At 40.8% G+C, this 18,827-nt stretch overlaps 1 protein-coding gene across 1 annotated transcript; it reads right to left on the bottom strand.

Moving 5' to 3' along the window:
• Positions 1-13,305: 13,305 nt before the first annotated feature.
• On the bottom strand, positions 13,306-14,340 carry Semg2 (semenogelin 2). The gene is made up of 2 exons (XM_028868625.2): positions 14,268-14,340; positions 13,306-14,033 (listed from the first exon to the last, which is right to left on the bottom strand). Exons 1-2 carry the CDS (start codon positions 14,338-14,340, stop codon positions 13,306-13,308), a joined length of 801 nt encoding a protein of 266 aa, XP_028724458.2.
• Positions 14,341-18,827: the final 4,487 nt, after the last annotated feature.

The following is an 18,827-nucleotide window of genomic DNA, read 5'->3' as shown; positions in this document are numbered from 1 at the left end:
ATCATGCGGGATTTGTCTTTCTGGGTCTAGGTTACCCAACTTGAAATAATATTTTCAGGTTCCATCTGTATACCCACACATTTTATGATTTCACTTTTCCTACAGGTGACTAGTATTGCACAGTGTATATGTCCTATATTTTCACTGTCCATTTGCCAGTTGAAGGGCTTTGGGGTTGTTTTTGCTTCCTGTCTATTGTGAATAGGCAGCAATGAACACAGCTGAGCAAGCAGTAGTGGAACCAGCTGTGCAAGCTGTTAAGAACTACTCAGTTGTGGTGCCTAGGAGCCATAACAATGACCGGCATGGCAAAATATATCTAAGAGTGCAGTGATGGCACTCATATCTTGGTGGTAACCAAAATCTGTCTAATTGGATGTAAGGCCCATCAGTAAGAGGGAAATCATGCCTGGTACTGGAAATGTACCTACTCCCTTGGGTTAGTGAGGTCATGGGTCTTAGATGAGACTCTTCTACTGTCGCTCTCCTAACCCAGCATCATTCCTACCTGAATCCTAAGTACTTATCCTTATACTCACAGGTAATTGTAATTCTCACCTCTTATCAAAACTTTTCTTTGCAACATATGGAGACAATTACAGAAAGCCACAACCGGTAAAAATACAGAAAACCACTGACTGTGGGGTACCCAGTCCCAACAGACACATCTATAACACAATTCTACAGCTAAGGCTTGGTGAACATTACCATCATGACTTGACAATAATTCTGACCTTAAGAGATAGTGTTACATTAAAGAGATGGGCATATCACAGTTTTACGAGGGCCCCTGGGATGCATGGCTTTGGACCAAATGTGTTCTGCAAATAGGGATAATTTGTATCCCTTTGATTTATTTCTCTTGCATTGTTGTGCCAGCTAGTATTTCAAACACAGTATTTTAGTTTGCCAAACACTTGGTAATTTCAGCTTTCAATTTTTCTCCAGATCTCTTTCTTCACTGTTTCAGGGTGACTTCTTCCCTTCAGCACGAAGACACTGTGTCTGTGTCTTGTTCTCCACCAGACACCCATTTCCTTTTTATGTCTCAGGTCTCATTTTTTATCAGTACATTAATTTTCTATGTTGAGATGCTTTTCCCAAAATTTCCTGAATTCTGTTCTTAAAATATCATGCTAGTTAGTTTTGTGTTTCTGATTTTTTTGTTTGGTTGTTATATTTTGCTTTCTTCTTCCAATCTTAATCTCCTTTTTGCTATTTGTGTCTTTGGTTCAGAGGATTGGACAAGGACTTTGTTCTCTGACCTACAAATACAATTGGCATTATCCTATCTTTTTTATTATTCTTGTCAGTAAGAAAGTGTTCTTGGCAAGTAGAAAGTACTGAGGTCACAAGGCCCTGTGGTCAATGTTAGCTGCACATTTTCTCAGCCTAATCTCCAAAGCCTGCTTAAGGGAAATGGAAAAGGATTAGATAGACTCCTAGGGATACCACATAGCTCTCCTATCTCAGATTTGATGATTTGGTGTTTTTAATCTATGTTCTTTCTTCAGCATAGAACAAGAGAATGGATTTCATCGTGACCTTTCCTTCCATGAACTTCATGTACTCAGCTCATGCTCAGCTTCCATTACCTTGTCTTGTTCTCTTCCACCTCTCATGGCTTGCCCTCCTTCACCCTACAGTCCCTGTTCTAGGTATACACACATGCACACCCACACGTGCACACACCCCACACACACATGCACATGCACAGCCACAAGATTTCTCATGCAAGAGAAAGCATATGATATCTATCTTTATGACTCTGTATTATTTCATTTAACATAGTGATAAACAGTTCAATTCTCTCTCTCTCTCTCTCTCTCTCTCTCTCTCTCTGTTCCTCTTTCTTATTACAAATGACAGGATTTTATCTTGTTTATGATTGATTGAAACTACATTATATACTATTCAATCATATGTTGGTAGATATCTGGGACAATTCCACATTTTTGCTATTGTGAATAGGGCTGCAACACCAATGTGCATTTGTTTCTGTGACAGGTATCCTGCACTTGTGGAAAATGCTGTTCTCAGAATAGGTTATTAAATGAACATCTCAGTGCCAGGCATGGGATTTGTCATTATGAGTTATTGGCCATAGTAGTATTTGATTTTCCCCTAGGTTCATGGCCAATCTCGTACCAGATTCTTAGTTACCTGAGCAGTGTTGGGGACAGGCATCATCTCATGGAGTGGGCCTTAAATCCAATCAGATAGTGGATGGTTACTCCTACAACTTTTGTGCCACTACTGTACAGGCATATGACACAGGCAGGTCACCATTGTAGATTGAAGGGTTTGTAGCTCTTTTAGTATTTATCTTTCTCCTCTGGTAGCATGCAGAGTACCTTCCAGTACCATGAACTCTAGTAGTATGGGTAAAAGCTTTAGATAGGCAACAGCTTGACTTCTCTGTGTTTATTGAGATATATAGGTATTGTCTTCAGCAATAGGGCCTTACCATCCATTTGTGGAGAACAACCAATAGCTTTGGCAATAGCCTGGGATGTTTGGAGGTTCCATGGGGTCCTTTTGAACAACTAGATGCAACCCATTTTCAGCACTGGAGGTTTCACTTGGGGAGAGGTGTCTAGTTAGGGCTTTGCCTCTCCTATTATTTGGTGATTCCATTTAGATATCCCCCATCCATCCATAACTATATATTCTATTTCTCTTCCTTGGGAGAGACTTCCTTCCCCATGAATACCTTACTCTGTACCAAGCATTTATGATTATACTGATTGTAGCCTACTTATTTGAGACTTAACATCTAACAACCACATATAAGTGAATGCATACCATATTTCTCTATTTAGGTTTGAATTACCTCACTCAGGGGGATTTTTTTCTAATTCCATCTATTTACATGTTAATTTCATTATTTAATTTTTAAAACATTTATATTATATAAATATACCACATTTTCTTTACTTACATATTTCTATTGATGGTCATCTAGGCCATTTCCATTTTTTTGCTATTAGGAATAGAGCAGCATGGTTTAGCAAGTATCTGTAATAGAATATAGAGTCCTTCAGAAATATTCGGGAATATCTGGATCTTGTGGTATATCTACTCCCAGCTTCCTGAAGAATTATCACACTGATTTCCATAGTGGCTGTAAGTTTGTGCTCCCACTAGCAATGGATGAGTATCTCTTTACCCTACATCCTCCCCAGCATGGGCTGTCATTGTCTCATTAGTCTTGGCTGTTCTGACTGGTGTAAAATGAAATCTCAAAGTCATTTTGATTTTCATTTTCCTGATGACTAAGGGTGTTGAACATTTCTCTTAGAGCTTCTCAGCCATTTGTGTTTCCTCTTTTCAGAATTTCTGGTTTAGATCTGTACCCATTTTAAAATTGGTTTATTCACTTTGTTTCCTTTTAATACATTTATTTATTTTACATCCTGGCGGCAGTTTCTCTTCCCCCTTCTCCTCCCAGTCCCCTGCTCCACCTCTAAACCATCCTCTGTTTCCATCCCTCAATCCACTCTTCCTCTGTTTCTGTTTGGGAGAGAGCAGGTCTCCCATAAGTATTAACAAAAGATGGCATATCAAGTTTCAGTAAAACTAAGAACCTCCCTATGTACTAAGGCTGGGCAAGTCGACCCAGTATGCCCTGGTCCCACAAGAGGACCGAGCTACATAACTGTATACCTGTACGCCTAGGTCAGTCCCATGCACGCTCCCTGGTTGTTGGTTCAGTCTCTGTGAGCCCCTATGAGCCCAGCTTAGTTGATTCTATGAGTTTTCTTGTGGTGTCCTTGACCCCTCTGGCTCCTACATTCCCCCTGACTTCTGCAGGACTCCCCAAACTCCACCTAATGTTGGCTGTGGGACTGCATCTGTTTCCATCAGTTGCTGGATGACACCTCTCTGGGCTAGGCACCAATAGGTTCACAGATGGCCAGTTCAGGCTGTGTATCTGCTGTAGCTGGGCATCTTAGCTGGGATTATCCTTGTAGATTCCTACTTACTTCCTTGATGTTCAGGAGTGTTTTTTGTTTTTTGTTGTTATTTTGTTTTTGTTTTTTGTTCTTAATGTATTTTAGGTATTAGCACTCTGTCAGATGTGTAGTTAGCAACACTCTTTTCCCATTCTGTAGGCTGTTGCTTTGTTCAAATGATGGTATCCTTTGCCACACAGAAGCTTTTCAGTTTCACCAGGTCCCATTTATTTATTATTAGTCTTATGCCTGTGTTATCAGTGTCCTGTTCAGAAAATCTTTTCCTGTGCCAATGAGTAGACTATTTCCCACTTTCTCTTCTATCAGGTTCAGTGTATCTGGCCTTTTGTTGAGGTCTTTGATCCATTTGGAGTTGAGTTCTGTGCAGAGTGATAAGTATGGATATATTTGCATTCTTGGCCATCCAGGCTGACCAGCACTATGTGTTGAAGATGTTGTCTTTTTCCTTATGAGTATTTCTGGTTTCCTTATCAAAAATCAGTTGTCTATAGATTGTGGGCGTATGTCCTGGTGTTCCATTTTATTCCATTGATCAATGTGTCCATTTTTATGCCAATACCATGGTGTTTTTATTACTATAGCTCTGTAGTATGATCTGAGGTCAGGAATGGTGATACCTTCAGCAGATCTTTCAATATTCAGATTTGTTTCAGCTAATATGGGTTTGTGTGTGTGTGTGTGTGTGTGTGTGTGTGTGTGTGTGTGTGTGTGTGTTTGTGTGTGTGTGTGTGTGCACATGTTTCCATATGAAGCTTAAAATTGTCATTTCAATTTCTGTGAAGAACTATGTTGGAATTTAGATGGGAATTGCATTGAATCTGTAGATTGCTTTTGGTAGGATGTCCATTTTTACTATATCAATCCTACTGAACCATGAGCACAGGAGATCTTTCCATCCTCTAATATCTTCTTCAATTTCTTTCTTCAAAGTCTCAAAGTAACCATACAAGTCTTTCACTTGCTTGGTTACAGTTACCCCCAAGTTTTCTTGAAGCTATTGTGAAATGTGTTGTTTCCCTGATTTCTTTCTCAGTCCATATGTCATTTGTATCTAGGAAGGCTACTTTTTTGTGTATCAGTTTTTTATCCTGCTGCTTTGCTGAAAGTGTTTATTAGCAGTGGGAGTTTACTGGTGGAAAATTTATGTTCATTTATGTATACAATCATATCACCCACAAATGAAGATACTTTGACTTCTTCCTTTTCTACTTTTATCTCTTTGATGTCCTTCAGTTGTTTAATGCTGTCGCTAAGACTTCAAGTACTATATTGAATAGGTATGGAAAGAGTGGACAACCTTGTTTTGTTTCTGACTTTAGTGGAATTGCTTTGTGTTTCTCTCTATTTAGGTTGATGTTGGCTGATAAAAAACCATCTTTATTATGTTGAGGCATGTATGTCCTTTGTATTCCCAGTCTCTCCAGGACTTTTACCATGAAGGAGTGTTAGAGTTTGTCAAAGGCCTTTTCTGCACATAATGAAATGATCATGTAGTCTGGTTTTTCAGTTTGTGTATATGATGGATTACATTTATTTATTTACATATGTTGAATCATCGCTGCTTCTCTGGAATGAAGTCTACTTGATCATGGTGTGGGTGATCTTTTCGATGTGTGTTTAGATTTGGTTTGCACATATTTTGTTGAGAATGTTTGCCTTAGTGTTCATAAGGGAAATTGGTTGTAATTCTTTTTACTGCATCTTTACATGTTTTGGCTATCAGGGTACCTGTGGTCTCATACAAAGAATTTGTCCATGTTTTTTCTGTTTCTATTTTGTAGAATAATTTGATAGAATCTGTGTTAATTCTTCTCCAAAAGTCTCCAGAATTCTGTCCTGAATCCTTCTTGCCATAGAATTTTTTTTGGTTAGGAGACTTTTATTTACTTCTCCCATTTTATTAGGACTTGTAAGTCTTTAAATAATCAAGATATTTATTATTTTTTTCTTTCTCTCTCTCTTTCTTTTCTTCCTTCCTTCCTTCTCTCTCTCTCTCTCTTTCTTTCTTTGTCTGTCTTTTTGTGTATTGTGAGGAGGTGGTGATATGTTGTGTACCCTAATAAAATTTTCCTAAAGATCAGAGAACAGAACAAGCCACTAGATTAAACATAGATGCTAGGCAGTGGTGGCATACACCTTTAATCCTAGCACTTGGGAGGCAGAGAGCCATCTGGATCTCTGTGTGTTCAAAGCCACCCTGGACTACATGAGATTGTCTCAGTCTAGGAGAGAAAACAGAGCCAGGCAGTGGTGGCACACACCTTTAATCCAGTACTGGGAAGCACACACACCTTTAATCCCAGGCAGTGGTGGCTGGGCAGAGAAAGGTATATAAGGCATGAGGAGACAGGCTTTTTGACAGAAGTGTCCCTTTCAGCTAGAGGCTTTTTCAGGCTGAAGAGTTGGTGAGGTAAGAGGTGGTGACTGTGACTTGCTCCTTTTTCTCTCTGATTTTCAGCATTTGCCCCAATATCTGGCTCTGGAATTTTTATTAAAAGACTGTTTAGGATTTGTGTTACACGGGGGTGGTTCCAGTTTGGTGAAGTACAGATTTTTAAATTATGCCTCTATGATTCTCTGGATTTCCTCAGTGCCTCTTGTGATGTGTCCCCTCCCTGCTTTTTTTTAATCTTTAATTGTATTAATTTGGTTCTTTTCTTTCTATCTTTGAGTTAATTGGGCTAAGAGTTTTATTAATCTCATCTGTTTTCTCAAAGAACAAACTCTTTGTTTCATTGATCTTTGTATTGTTTGTTTGTTGGGTTTTGTTGTTACTGTTGTCCTATTTTATTGATTTCAACCCTGAGTTTGACTATTTCATACCATCTCCTCCTTTTGGATGTTATTGCTTATTTTTGATCTAGAGATTTCAAGTGTGCTGTTAAATTACTAATATGAGATCGCTCCAGTTTCTTTTACTTAGACACTTAGTGCTATGAACTTGCCCCTTAGAACCTCCTTCATTGTGTCCCATAGGTTTGTGCATTGTGCTTTCATTTTCATTTTGTTCTAAAAAGTTTTAAATTTTCTTTTAAGTTTCTGTATTGACCCATTTTTTTTTAATTTGGTAGTGAGTTGCTAAGTTTCCATGAGTTTGTACATTTTCTTTCTGTTGTTGTTGAAATCCAGCTTTAATCCGTGGTGGTCAGAGAGGATACAGGGTGTTATTTCAACTTTCTTCTGTCTGCTGAGATTTGCTTTGTGTCCAACTACGTGGTCAGTTTTGGAGAAAGTTCCATGAACTGCTGGGAAGAAGGTATATTCTTTTGTGTTTGGGTGAAATGTGCTATAAATCTGCTAGGTCCATTTGATTTATGACATTATTTATCTCCATCATTTCTCTGTTTAGTTTTTGTCCAGATGACCTGTCTATTGGTGAGAGTCAGGTACTGAAGTCACACACTATCACTGTGTGAGAGTCAATATGTGATTTTAGCTGCAGTTGTGTTTCTTTTATGAACTTGGGTGTCCTTGTGTTTGGTGCATATGTTTAGAACTGCAATGTCCTCTTGGCGGATTTTTCCTTTGATGAGTATGAGTATGTAGTGTCCTTTTCTATCTCTTTTGATTAGTTTTGGATTGAAATCTGTTTTGTCAGATATTAAAATGGCTACACAGGTTTGCTTCTTGGGTCCATTTGCTTGAAGTTTCTTCTTATGTTCTTTTATCCTGAAATGATGTCTATCTTTGATGGTAAGATGTGTTTCTCGGATGTAGCAGAAAGGTGGATCCCATTTTTTTTGACCCAAATCTGTTGATATTATGTCTTTTTACTGGGAAACTGAGACCATTAGGATTGAGAGTTATCGATAAGAAGTGTTTGTTGATTCTTGCTATTTTGTTACTGTTAGATGGATTTTTCTCCCCTCTTTTAATTTGCTGGTCTAGATTATTTATTCCCTGTATTTTCTTTGGTATGGTTAACTTCTTCAGATTGAAATTTTCCTTCTAGTGCCTTCTGTAGAGCTGGATTTGTAGCTAAATACTGCTTTTTTGTGGAATGTTTTTCTTTTTCTATTGTGATTGACAGTTTTGCTGTGTGTGGTATTCTGGGCTGGCATCTGTGATCTCTTAGAGTTTGTAAAACATTCATCCAGGCCCTACTGCTTTTTAGAGTCTCCATTGAGAAGTGGGTGTTAGCCTAATGGGTATGCTTTTATATGTTGCTTGGTCTTTTTTCTCTTGCACTTCTAATATTCTTTGTTCTATATGTTTACTGTTTTTATTATTATGTGTTATGTGGAATTTCCTTTCTGGCCCTATCTATTTGGTGTTCTGCATGTTTCTTGTACCTTGATAGGCACTTCCTTTTTTTAGATCAGGGAAATTTCTTCTGTGATTTTGTTGAAAATATTTTCCATGCATTTGACTTTTCCTCCTTTTTCTATTCCTATTATTTATAGATTTGATCTTTTCATGGTGCCCCAGATTTCCTGGATGTTTTGTGTCTGGGTTATTTTAGATTGAATGTTTTCTTTGACTGAAGTATCCATTTCTTCTGCCTTGTCTTTCACACCTGAGAGTCTCTTTTCTATATCTTGTACTCTCCTGGTGAGGTTTAGCTCTGAGGTTTTTGTTTGACATCCTAAAATATTCATTTCCAGTCCTACCTCAGTTTGTATTTTCTTTAGTGGTTCTAGTTCTACGTTCATGTCTTGAACTGTTTTAGTCTTTTCATTCCACTGTTTATTTGTGTTTTCACAGACTTCATTAAGGGATTTATTCACATCCTCTTTGAGGTCCTTGAACATTTTCATAACAACTATTTTGAAGTCCTTGTCTTGTGTTTTGGCTGTGTTTCTCAGGGTATATTGTAGTAATGTTGGTGGGTATTAGAGGAGACATATTGTCTGTTTAGTGTTAATGATTGTGTTTTTGCACTAGTATTTAGGCATCTGTGTTTGAGATGAGTATGGTTCTAGATATGGCTACCTGATCTTGCCTTTGTTGAATGGGTGTTCTGTTTCTTGGTCTTTCTGTTGCCCTCTCTGGGTCTTAGGAGAGTCTGGTAGCTGTGGGTTGCCTAGGGAGTACATGTGAGTCCCTGCTAGGTGAGTCCACTGGGGGTCCTGGGTGTTTCTAGGTATTGTGGACTGACCCAAAAGAGGAAAGCTGGATCAGGTGCAAAGTTTTATGGAGACCCAGGGGAGTTGAGTCAGAGAGGGAGGGCAGCTCTATGAAGGTAGCCTGATACAGGGCTGGGCACGAGACTTGGGAGTTTGAATGGAGGACTAGAAGGAAAATGAAGATCACCTACCTGATTCCCCACTGGCAGGGCCAGTGCGTTTCTTGGTAGAGTGCCTCTGTGTGTTGATGGCTGACATTAAAGGATAAAGTGAGAGAGGAAGGCTCATGCCTGGCATAATGAACTGTTTTCTTCTTCTTATTATTTTTTTTTTTTGAGCTGAGGATCAAACCCAGGGCCTTGCGCTTACTAGGCAAGCGCTCTACCACTGAGCTAAATCCCCAACCCAAAATTATGCCATAAATTATTAGTTTTTATTTTGTTTACTTTTTTTTGCAATTTGTCTTTCCTTTTTTCGAGACAGGGTTTCTCTGTGTAGTTTTGGTGCCTCTCCTGGATCTCACTCTGTAGACCAGGCTGGCCTTGAACTCACAGAGATCCACCTGGCTCTGCCTCCTGAGTGCTGGGATTAAAGGCGTACGCCACTACCGCCCAGCATGAACTGTTTTCAAAATCCATGTCTGGCTAGATAATAGGCTCCAGTGAAGAACCTAACATGATTATTCTGCTAAATGGACATAATAATAGTCAGCACCCAAAATTCTTTCTATGCATAGGCTAGTGCATCTTTCAAATCTCAGCAGAAACACTTTGTTTTTTACAGTAGGCTACGATTATTGCAGAGATCCACAAATGCTCAACACGAAGGAAATATAAAGTGCTCATCTCTAAATAGGGCTGTTATATCACACTCCCTCCCCTCAAGGTTCAGGGATCATCCTGAAGGAAGGACAAGGAATGATGGTAAGAGCGAGAGGTGGACTCTGGAGAAACAGCATTGGTCAGACATGACAGTGCTGTTGCATACTTATACTTACAGTAGGTGTGATTACATGCACAGTATCTGAAAAAGATCAAACCAGCCAAAATCTCAGCATGGATGGGGGAGGGGGTCATGATACCCACTGTTGCTTCTGTACATGATATGTATACAAGCAACTATTGTCAATTTATTCTTCTGGGAGATGGAGAATAAGCTTTCCTCAAGGATGTAGCTGCCAAGAGCCAGCCCATGTTCCAGGAGATCATCTTACACCTAGGCACACCAAGTGGACTCAGTAGATTAAAAAAAAAAACTCACATAAAGTCAGGAGGAAATGACAATGTTGAGGGGATAGAAGAGAAACTGGAGGAATTGGAAAGGACAGTGGATTTAATCATGTTATTATAGGCATGTATGAAATTCTAAAATAGTAAAGAGGAAGGTTAAAGGATGCCAGTTACAACTGGCTGTGAGTAGATCTCCTCTATGATCACATTTGGGTGAATGTAAACAATCTCAAAGATTGTACTTCTAAATACTGTCATATTTTGAGTGTTCAGAGCTTAGAAATCAACATTTCATTTAGCAGGGTCTCTAATATAACCTATAACAATCTACATTCTGACTTCTACTATGGGTTCTCACTACATGTAAAATGTGGCTATTATATGGCCAAACCACTAACTTATTTCACCCTTGGCTATACCTGAAAAATGTCAGTAAGTATTACCTATACATGTAATGCACTTCTAATTGTAACTTTCAAATAAGGGAAATTACAAAGAAAAACAGACTCATAGCCCACACATTCTAGATCTCAGAAGAATCACTTTTGTTATGTTCTAAAGCTTGGATAATCCTCCATTTTTGTGCTCTCCCTATTCAGTGCACACATAGAGATGGTAGCCAACCCCTGTGGACCCATAACAAAGGAGTTACTGCTTTCTGTTCATAACTAGAGGGCTTATGTTTTCTAAAATCAAAGGAATGGTGGCTCTGACTCCCGGTCACAAGACTCTGAATTTGTGGGGCCAGAGGAAGGTGTGTTGGTATTTGACCACATTGAGAGTCATTCTTTTGTTCTCACAAGCTTCACATGCACACATGAATAAATAAATTAGGTCAATTCCTGTCATATAATCACAGAAGTGGGGCAGCCCTACCTCATCTCAGCCAACAGATATGAAATGGAGTTCAGGATTACTGTCTGCATTTTCCCATGTATGAATGGTGAACTCAAGCCTAGAGACAGAGACAGATTTTGCTGAAGATGAATTGCTCCTGTGGCTGAACTGGAACTGGAAAATCATCTTTACTCCTCCATATTATCTTCTGTTCCTAAAGAATTTGCCTTCTCAGGAAGCAACTTAGATACTGAAAAGTAGATCATTTGGGCAGTGAATTTTTCAAATGGAAAACACTCTTCCCAACTATTATATTTGGTCCAAAGTGGCATTGGTTAACACACTCTGTCTTGCTGGAGTTGTAGAGCCTTAACATATCAGTGCATGAGACATTTGCTTCTGAAAGGAAGCTGGAAGAGAAGAAAATACTCTTGAAACAAGAGTGAGGTACTGTGGACCAATTGAATAAGGGTACCAGTGTATCAGAGAACTCTCCATGGCCTGTTAAAGTTGACAGGTCACAGCTGACCTGATGTTCCTCAGCAGACAGTTTTTGGAATCCTACTAGTAAGTCATGATGGGTTTGGGAGTTGTACTCAGTGTATGCACAGGATGAATGAAGAGTACATCACTGTTTTAAAATGTTACATTTCTAGACACAGATCTAGATCTATGACAGTGAGTGCTATTGTTCATAATTGGAAGTGTCACGTAGAGGTATGCCCTCCAAACCTGTAAGCTTGAAGGAACCAAGCGTTTTAAATAGGCAAGAGCAAGGGATGTGCCATCAGGAGGCTCAATTGGTAAGAGCACTTACCCTTAAAACCTGATGACTTGAGTTCAATTACTGGACCCCACAGAAGAGGAAAAAAAATCAGTTCCCAAGTTATCTTCTGAATTCCATAGGCATAGCCTGGAAGGCATGAACATCCACTCATACACAGACATATATGCATAATCATAATATATAAACATATTAAAAAGCAATTCATGCCGAAACAATGTCTTTATTGGGAAACACTTTTTTCTATTATCTGTAATGCTGCAAGAATGTTATGTCCTTTCAGTTTGGGACTGTTGTTTGAAAAAATGCCATCCAAGCCTCAAAACTAGTAGGAACTTGGCAGTTTCAATACTTGAAAGCAAATGTGCCAGAAAGGATCTCTTTATTAGAGAGCATTGGTGTGAGGATGCATCAAGTTTAGAAGCTTCAAGAATGAAAGTGTGGTGGGTCCTGTCATCTATGCAAGAGCATCTAGGACTACAGAGGAGTCTGCATCTGGAAGATATCACAATCCATACAGGTCAGGTGACTCCTATGGAGAGAGGAAACAGACGGTGATGCACATTAGTGAAGACGAGCAGACAGGAAGCGAGTGTGACCAGGGCCCTTGTCTGTGTGGACCAAATGATGGCCATTTTGGGTACTAGCCACTACTGGTCACTGGGCCCACAGATTCTGTTGCTTTCCTTCTCTTCAGATGAAGTGCCCCTTGACACAAACATGCAGGTAACGTCCTTTTCCTCCCCAACCTGCAGATTTCTCTCCTGATAGAGCAAACACCCCCTGGAACTAGTTCCTCATCACCCTGGGCCTCCCTTCCACAGCTCCTGCATCACAAACAAGGATGGCTCTTGGGACTCATTTAGCTCCTGTATTCCCAAAGATGGAGCACCCCCACCCCACATCTGTGATCTCTGAAGGATAAGGGAACCTGCAAAGGATAAAGGATAATGGGACTGAAGAACATTAACTGGTATGGGAAACAAAACCACTAATGCTTGGTAACACTGTAGCAAGACACTGAGCCATGTCAATCCAAAGCATAAGAAGCTACAAAAATACATCTTAAATGTACATGATTTGTAAGTGGCACATCGTCAAAGCATTAATGACTACACATGTGCAAAATAAATGTCTAGAAAAGACACATTAGGGAGAGGAATGTGAGACACACTGACAACCCAGGAAGCTCACTCGGCCTCTACCAGGGCTTTCTTCACCAGAGAATGGAGCTCAGCTCCATACACTTTGCCATCCAGCACATCCCCTGCAGGAGGCTTCACTACCAATCCCATAATGGGCCCAGGGAGGCCATTGTGGACCACCTATAAGCACAGGGGTAGCTAGCTCTCCTGTTTGGTAAGACACTTACCTCTAAATGTGTCCTGATCCTTGACTGAATAATGAATGCATTATTCTGTGAAGACATCTTGATATAGGGTTAGCCCTCCTTTTGGACAGTAGCAGGCCCCGTGACCTCGGTGGAAAGATTTTATGTGACGAATTCCACCCTGTAGTTGTTCTTGAAACTGCACAAAATACCCATCATCATAGTCTTGGGAGTGGTGTCTAAAATATGGAAAGAACGCTGCTGTTTTCCTGGCCTGGCCAAGCTTTCTTTGGAGACTGTGAACCTTTTTATGCTGTTGACGCACTTGGGCCAGATCTTCCTTCAGGGCATAGTCTTTGCCCTTGATTTGCTGAGGAAAGCCTTTTTGGAGAGTTATTGCTGCCTGGTAGGATTTCAGAGGGGCTCTGTAGGATTTCAGCTTGATTTGTGATTTCACCTGGCCTAGGGTCTTTAGCTGGCCTGTCTGGGACTTCACTTGGACTCCACTGGTTTTTAGTTGGGCTTGGGATTTTATTTGTGACTGGGATTTGAGCTGGGATTTTTGCTGGCTAATCTCGTCTTCTTCATCACAAACTAAGTCTTCGTTTAAACCTGTCTGTTCCTGTGAACTCTGAGTCTCTCCCAGGTCAGCCTCAGCAGCATCTTGGCGATATACATGGTGTTTAGTTTGCACAACAACGCTTCCTTCAGGTTCATCTTCCTGGGCTCCTCTGGGCCCATAGTGGAAATGGCCTTTTTGGATAAATACAACTGGGGGCGATTTTACTAGAAAGTGTCCTTTTCTCCCACCTGGTAATTGATAACAAGAATGTTTGAGTTACGTTGCCTGCCCGGCTCCCTTCCTAGTCTTATCCCATGATTTCCCCCATCAACCCTCTGAGGTACCCACAAGGCATGGTGATTTGGATGGAGAAGAGTCTAAATGCATCAAGATCTCCCTGTGGAGGGCTCTTCTCACCGCCAGAACACCCTTATGGACATTCTCCCTGAATGCCTCCCTATCAAGTGACTCCCTGCACTCACCATAGATTTCTATCCCAGCTGCTTCCTTCTCCAGAAGGAGGAGCAGAGAAAGGCTGAAGAAGATGGACTTCATCTCGCCAGGCGGGGCCTTCACTGAGAGCTCAGCCAACCCTCTCTTTATATGTTCTTTGCTTGGTGCACAGATGTGGCTGGAGTCACAAAAGGCCTCCCCCATTCCTACTTATCTGGCGTGCTGCCTTCTGCCTTCTTCTCGGCAGGAGATATTGTCAGTCTTTCTAGAGACCATAGACACATGATGCCAGTCTTTGTCTTACCCCCACATGTCCCAGAAAATCTTTATCGTCACTGCAAGATCATCACATGGTGTTTCCAGAAGAAGTTCAAGGCAGAGATCACAAGAGCAACCAGGGCCTGTCCAAGACTTTGTAGTTCAAGTGTGGGGCCTTGTCCACCATGGCCTTAGTTTTATGCCGTGTCACAAACATGTTATGCACTTCTTCTTTCGGAATGAGATGGATATGGATCTGTCTCATCTCAAAGGTCTATTCACAGAGGTAAAGAATGACACAGGGAAGAAGGCGAATGTAAGGATTCCAAAGAAAACTTCAGTCATAACTGAGATACCGCTGCACTGAAGTAACTCTACAATGCCTAACCTTACTACTGACCTGTATGAAAATCCTCCAGTGTTTCCTCTCATTAGCAGCTTCATGAGAGCCTATGAGTGCAGTACGGCAGGCCATCATCTGCAGGACGGAGAGCAGTAGAGACAAGGTCAAGAGTGCTCTGTGGTCTGTATTCAGTGAATAAGCATTGGGGCTGCATCTCAAGAGTGAGGGAGCTACAGAAGGCTTTTCAAGAGTGGAGACAGGAATGACTGTTGGAAGAAGGAGAAAGGACACTGGTTTCCTTATTTCATTATGTTCATGAAATCATCTAAAACCACAGTACCCACTAATGAGGGAAGTCTTTTGCAAATGGAAAACAACTTCAGCCAGCCACTGGTTATGTCTCTCATCACTAGTGAACGTGTTAATATAAGAATGCTATGAACATGCTGAGTGGATGCAAAGGGAGCCTGTCCACCTCCTGTAAAAGTGAAGTTCCCTGCAACTGTGAGAAGATCCCAAATGGTTCGTGAGGCCGGACTTTAGTTTCCCCAGGCAGACGTGGTGTGGGAAGAGCACACAGCAGAATTAGCCATCTCTGCAGAGAGCCTGCATGCCCTCACAGCAGCCCGGCAGGGCATCTAAGAGAAGGCATGTGAAACAGTATCTCAGTCCTTACACCCCCAATGCTGGTTACCCAGAAGAGTGTTGTGTGGAAAGGGTTAAGGTGGAGTCCACTCATGTTTTCATGGGAAGACCACAGATAAAGGTACTCAGTCATCAAACAGAACATGGAGATACTGGCTTTTATCTAGGAGCTCTGAGCTCCTAATCTTATCTCTTTGTCCCAAGCCATAAGATAACTGCTCTCAGTAGAGATGCCAGTCAAAAGATTTGACATTACCAAGAAGGCAAACTACTTCCTTTTCTTGCTTACTTCTCCACTACTCCATGTACTTCCCTTGAGAAAATACCAGGAAGAACTCTTCTATGGTGCACTGACTTGTAGAAGAATGAGTCTAGAAAATGGATCTTTTTACTAAGTCAATAACCAATGTCCGTGTTCAACCCTTTATGCCAAATCTGCCCCCCCCCACCTCTGCCTCCGCAGTGTCAGCAGAGACTTCATTGCTCCATTCTCTCCCCAACTCTCTGACATACTCAGGTGTCATCCCAGGGCTTGGACATTTGCTGTCTCTGGGTGGACATCTTCTAGAATGAGTCGGAACCTGCCAGATCCACAGGCTGAAAACTCACTGGGACATCCAATGGCTTTAGTACCCAAAGAAGCCAAGGTTATAATATGAAGGCAACTCTAATTCTGAGACCTGACTCTTGAATGAGCCAAGCCCTCAGCTTGCATAGAATAACATTTGGAACAGCAGAAATGACCATGGAGTCCACAAATGACTCACCATGCCCTCCCCACATGTACTTGGAGCTACAGGAAATTAATTGCTGCTGAGAAAGGGAGCATTGGTCTTCTCCAGGGACAAGACCCTTTATAGGTTATCCAGTCCCAAACAACCAGCCCTAAACATGTGTAGATCTGCTCAACACTAAATGGATTCCAAATGTTCTATTTTTATATGCACACAAACATACACACATAAAACAATGATAATTAAAGAAGATGTCATGCATTTGCCAAAAAGTGAGGGAGAGATAGGAGGAGCTGGGGGAATGTTGGAAATGGTGTAAATATAGTATCCAAATATGAAACTCAAAAAATGTTTAAATACTTCAAATGAAGGCAGAAATGAAGGCATGACTATTGAACAGATGGTGGATCTGGGAGGAGTTGGTGGAGGGGATCAAAATACAATGTATGAAGAATTAATTTCAAAAATATGTATAAAAGTCCCCTTCTCAGACAAATAGAAGTGTGACAACTGAATGTAATGAGGCATTTTGGATGAGACCCTGAAACGGAAACATTAGATAAGAACTGAATCATCGTACAGAGAGCAACAACTTTAGTTAGCATCAGTGTAGCAATATTAACCATTAGCCGTGACAACCATGACAACCGCAGGTCGGGAAGCCTGGGAGAGCCTTTGCCTGAGTTTGTGGAACTCCAGCACCTGCTCTGACCTAGCAGGACACTTCCTGTTCCTTTCCCACTTCATGCTCACATCCACGTACTGAGAATGAGGTTGAGTCCATGTTATCTCTCCTATTTTTCCTCTTAATTTGCACGGTCCTACTTTATTCTTCATAAAAGGGAAAGGCCTGCATACAAGAATTACCTGCATTCAAAATTTGTTGGTATTTTTATAAATGGAATTTAAAGATTTTTTTTTCTATTCTCAAATTTCTGATTCTTTAGAAGGAATGGAGTTTATGTGGTTTTATTTGTTTTTCTTGGTGTTACATTGGACAGTTTTGAGAAATTGTATTGAGACATTAACATGGACACCAAGAAACCCTAAAATTATTATTTTTTTTATTTTCTGAGAAATACTTTTCTAAGAATAATAAAACAATGAGTTTATAAAAACTGACAAATGGTTTCTACCATCTGTTTTAAAGAAGAGCATTACAGAAAATCATAACCAATCAAAACACAGAATTGTAGAGCCCAGTCTCAACCAATACATCCTCAGAACACTTCTGTACCTAAGACTCAGGGATCACTACAGGAGGGGCTGTAAAAGCTAGAGGACCATGCAATTTGCTTTGAGACTGTGTCTCCTAGGAATGTCACAGGCATGCCCATAAACTCTCTCCAACATGACTCCCTAAATATGAGCTAAACAGAGACAACAACAATATGCATGCTAATGTGCAAGAGGGAAAGCCCATGATGCTTCAACCTTACACAAAGAACTAGAGACAATTCAGGAACGCTGAGTGGAGGAAACAGTCTTCCCCAGGGAAGACCACACCAATTGCTTATCCAACACCAGTTACAGACTTGTTTGTTTGTTTGTTTGTTTGTTTTTCAAGACAGGGTTTCTCTGTGTAGCTTTGGAGCCTTTCTTGGAACTCACTCTGTAGCCCAGGCTAGCCTCGAACTCACAGAGATCACCTGCCTCTGCCTCCTTAGTACTGGGATTAAAGTCGTGTGCCACCACTCTCCGGTCAGTTATAGGCTTTTTAAGACCAAAAATGTTCATATAAATTAATAAAATAATCAGAACAGGTACACACACACACACATACACACACACACACACACACACACACACACAACTCAGTATGTTTCCACTTTGTTTTGCCACTGAATTTACTAACAATTTTGGGGAAACTCTTCTCCATTGTTCAGTGGTGGCAACTAAAAGCTAAGGATGCTGGAGGGGCCGATGTAAGGACTCCTTCCTTCTCTTTAATAATAGAGGGTGGAAGAGGTGATAGAAGCCATGAAAACCGTGGTCAGAACAGAACACAAATTTGTGATAACTAAACCATGAGAAAGAAGGGGGCTAAAGAGCCCAGTGAGAAGAGGTTGTTTTCAGATGGGTAGACGAGAACTCTGACTACACAGCATCTTGACATCTTCCTCGGTTTACCTAGCCTCTCCCTGATGCTTTCCTGTGTCTTGTCCTTTCACTTGAAAAGTTTTCCCACAAGCTACCTGCCATTTCCCCAAGCTCAGATAAACTGAATTTATCAAGTACGACCTTTCATAGAACTACACCATAATTCCTAGCTGCTTGAAATCACTGGGTACTCTCTGAATCAGATAACCCATAATCCTCCTCCTTGGAACTCTGTTATCATGTCCTAGATGTGAGAAGATGGCTTCTGATTTCTTTTGTTCTGCATTAAATGTGAGGCTGTGTGATCAGGAAAAATGTCAAGACTGATCTGATGAACACTGGGTACCTGACCTTATTTCTTAACAAGAGCACCGATTACCTCCCAGTGGGGTAACCCTCATCACTAAGTGAAAGATAGTCTCCCTGTCTCATTCTGCACATAGAACACGATGTAGCCCAAGTATTCTCTAGGCTGGTCACTGGCTGCTCTATTCTTCTGTTTGTTTCTT

This window comes from Peromyscus leucopus, chromosome 4 (assembly GCF_004664715.2).
Source record: "Peromyscus leucopus breed LL Stock chromosome 4, UCI_PerLeu_2.1, whole genome shotgun sequence".
NCBI lineage: Eukaryota > Metazoa > Chordata > Mammalia > Rodentia > Cricetidae > Peromyscus > Peromyscus leucopus.
This window is presented reverse-complemented; position numbering and strand designations above follow the sequence as displayed.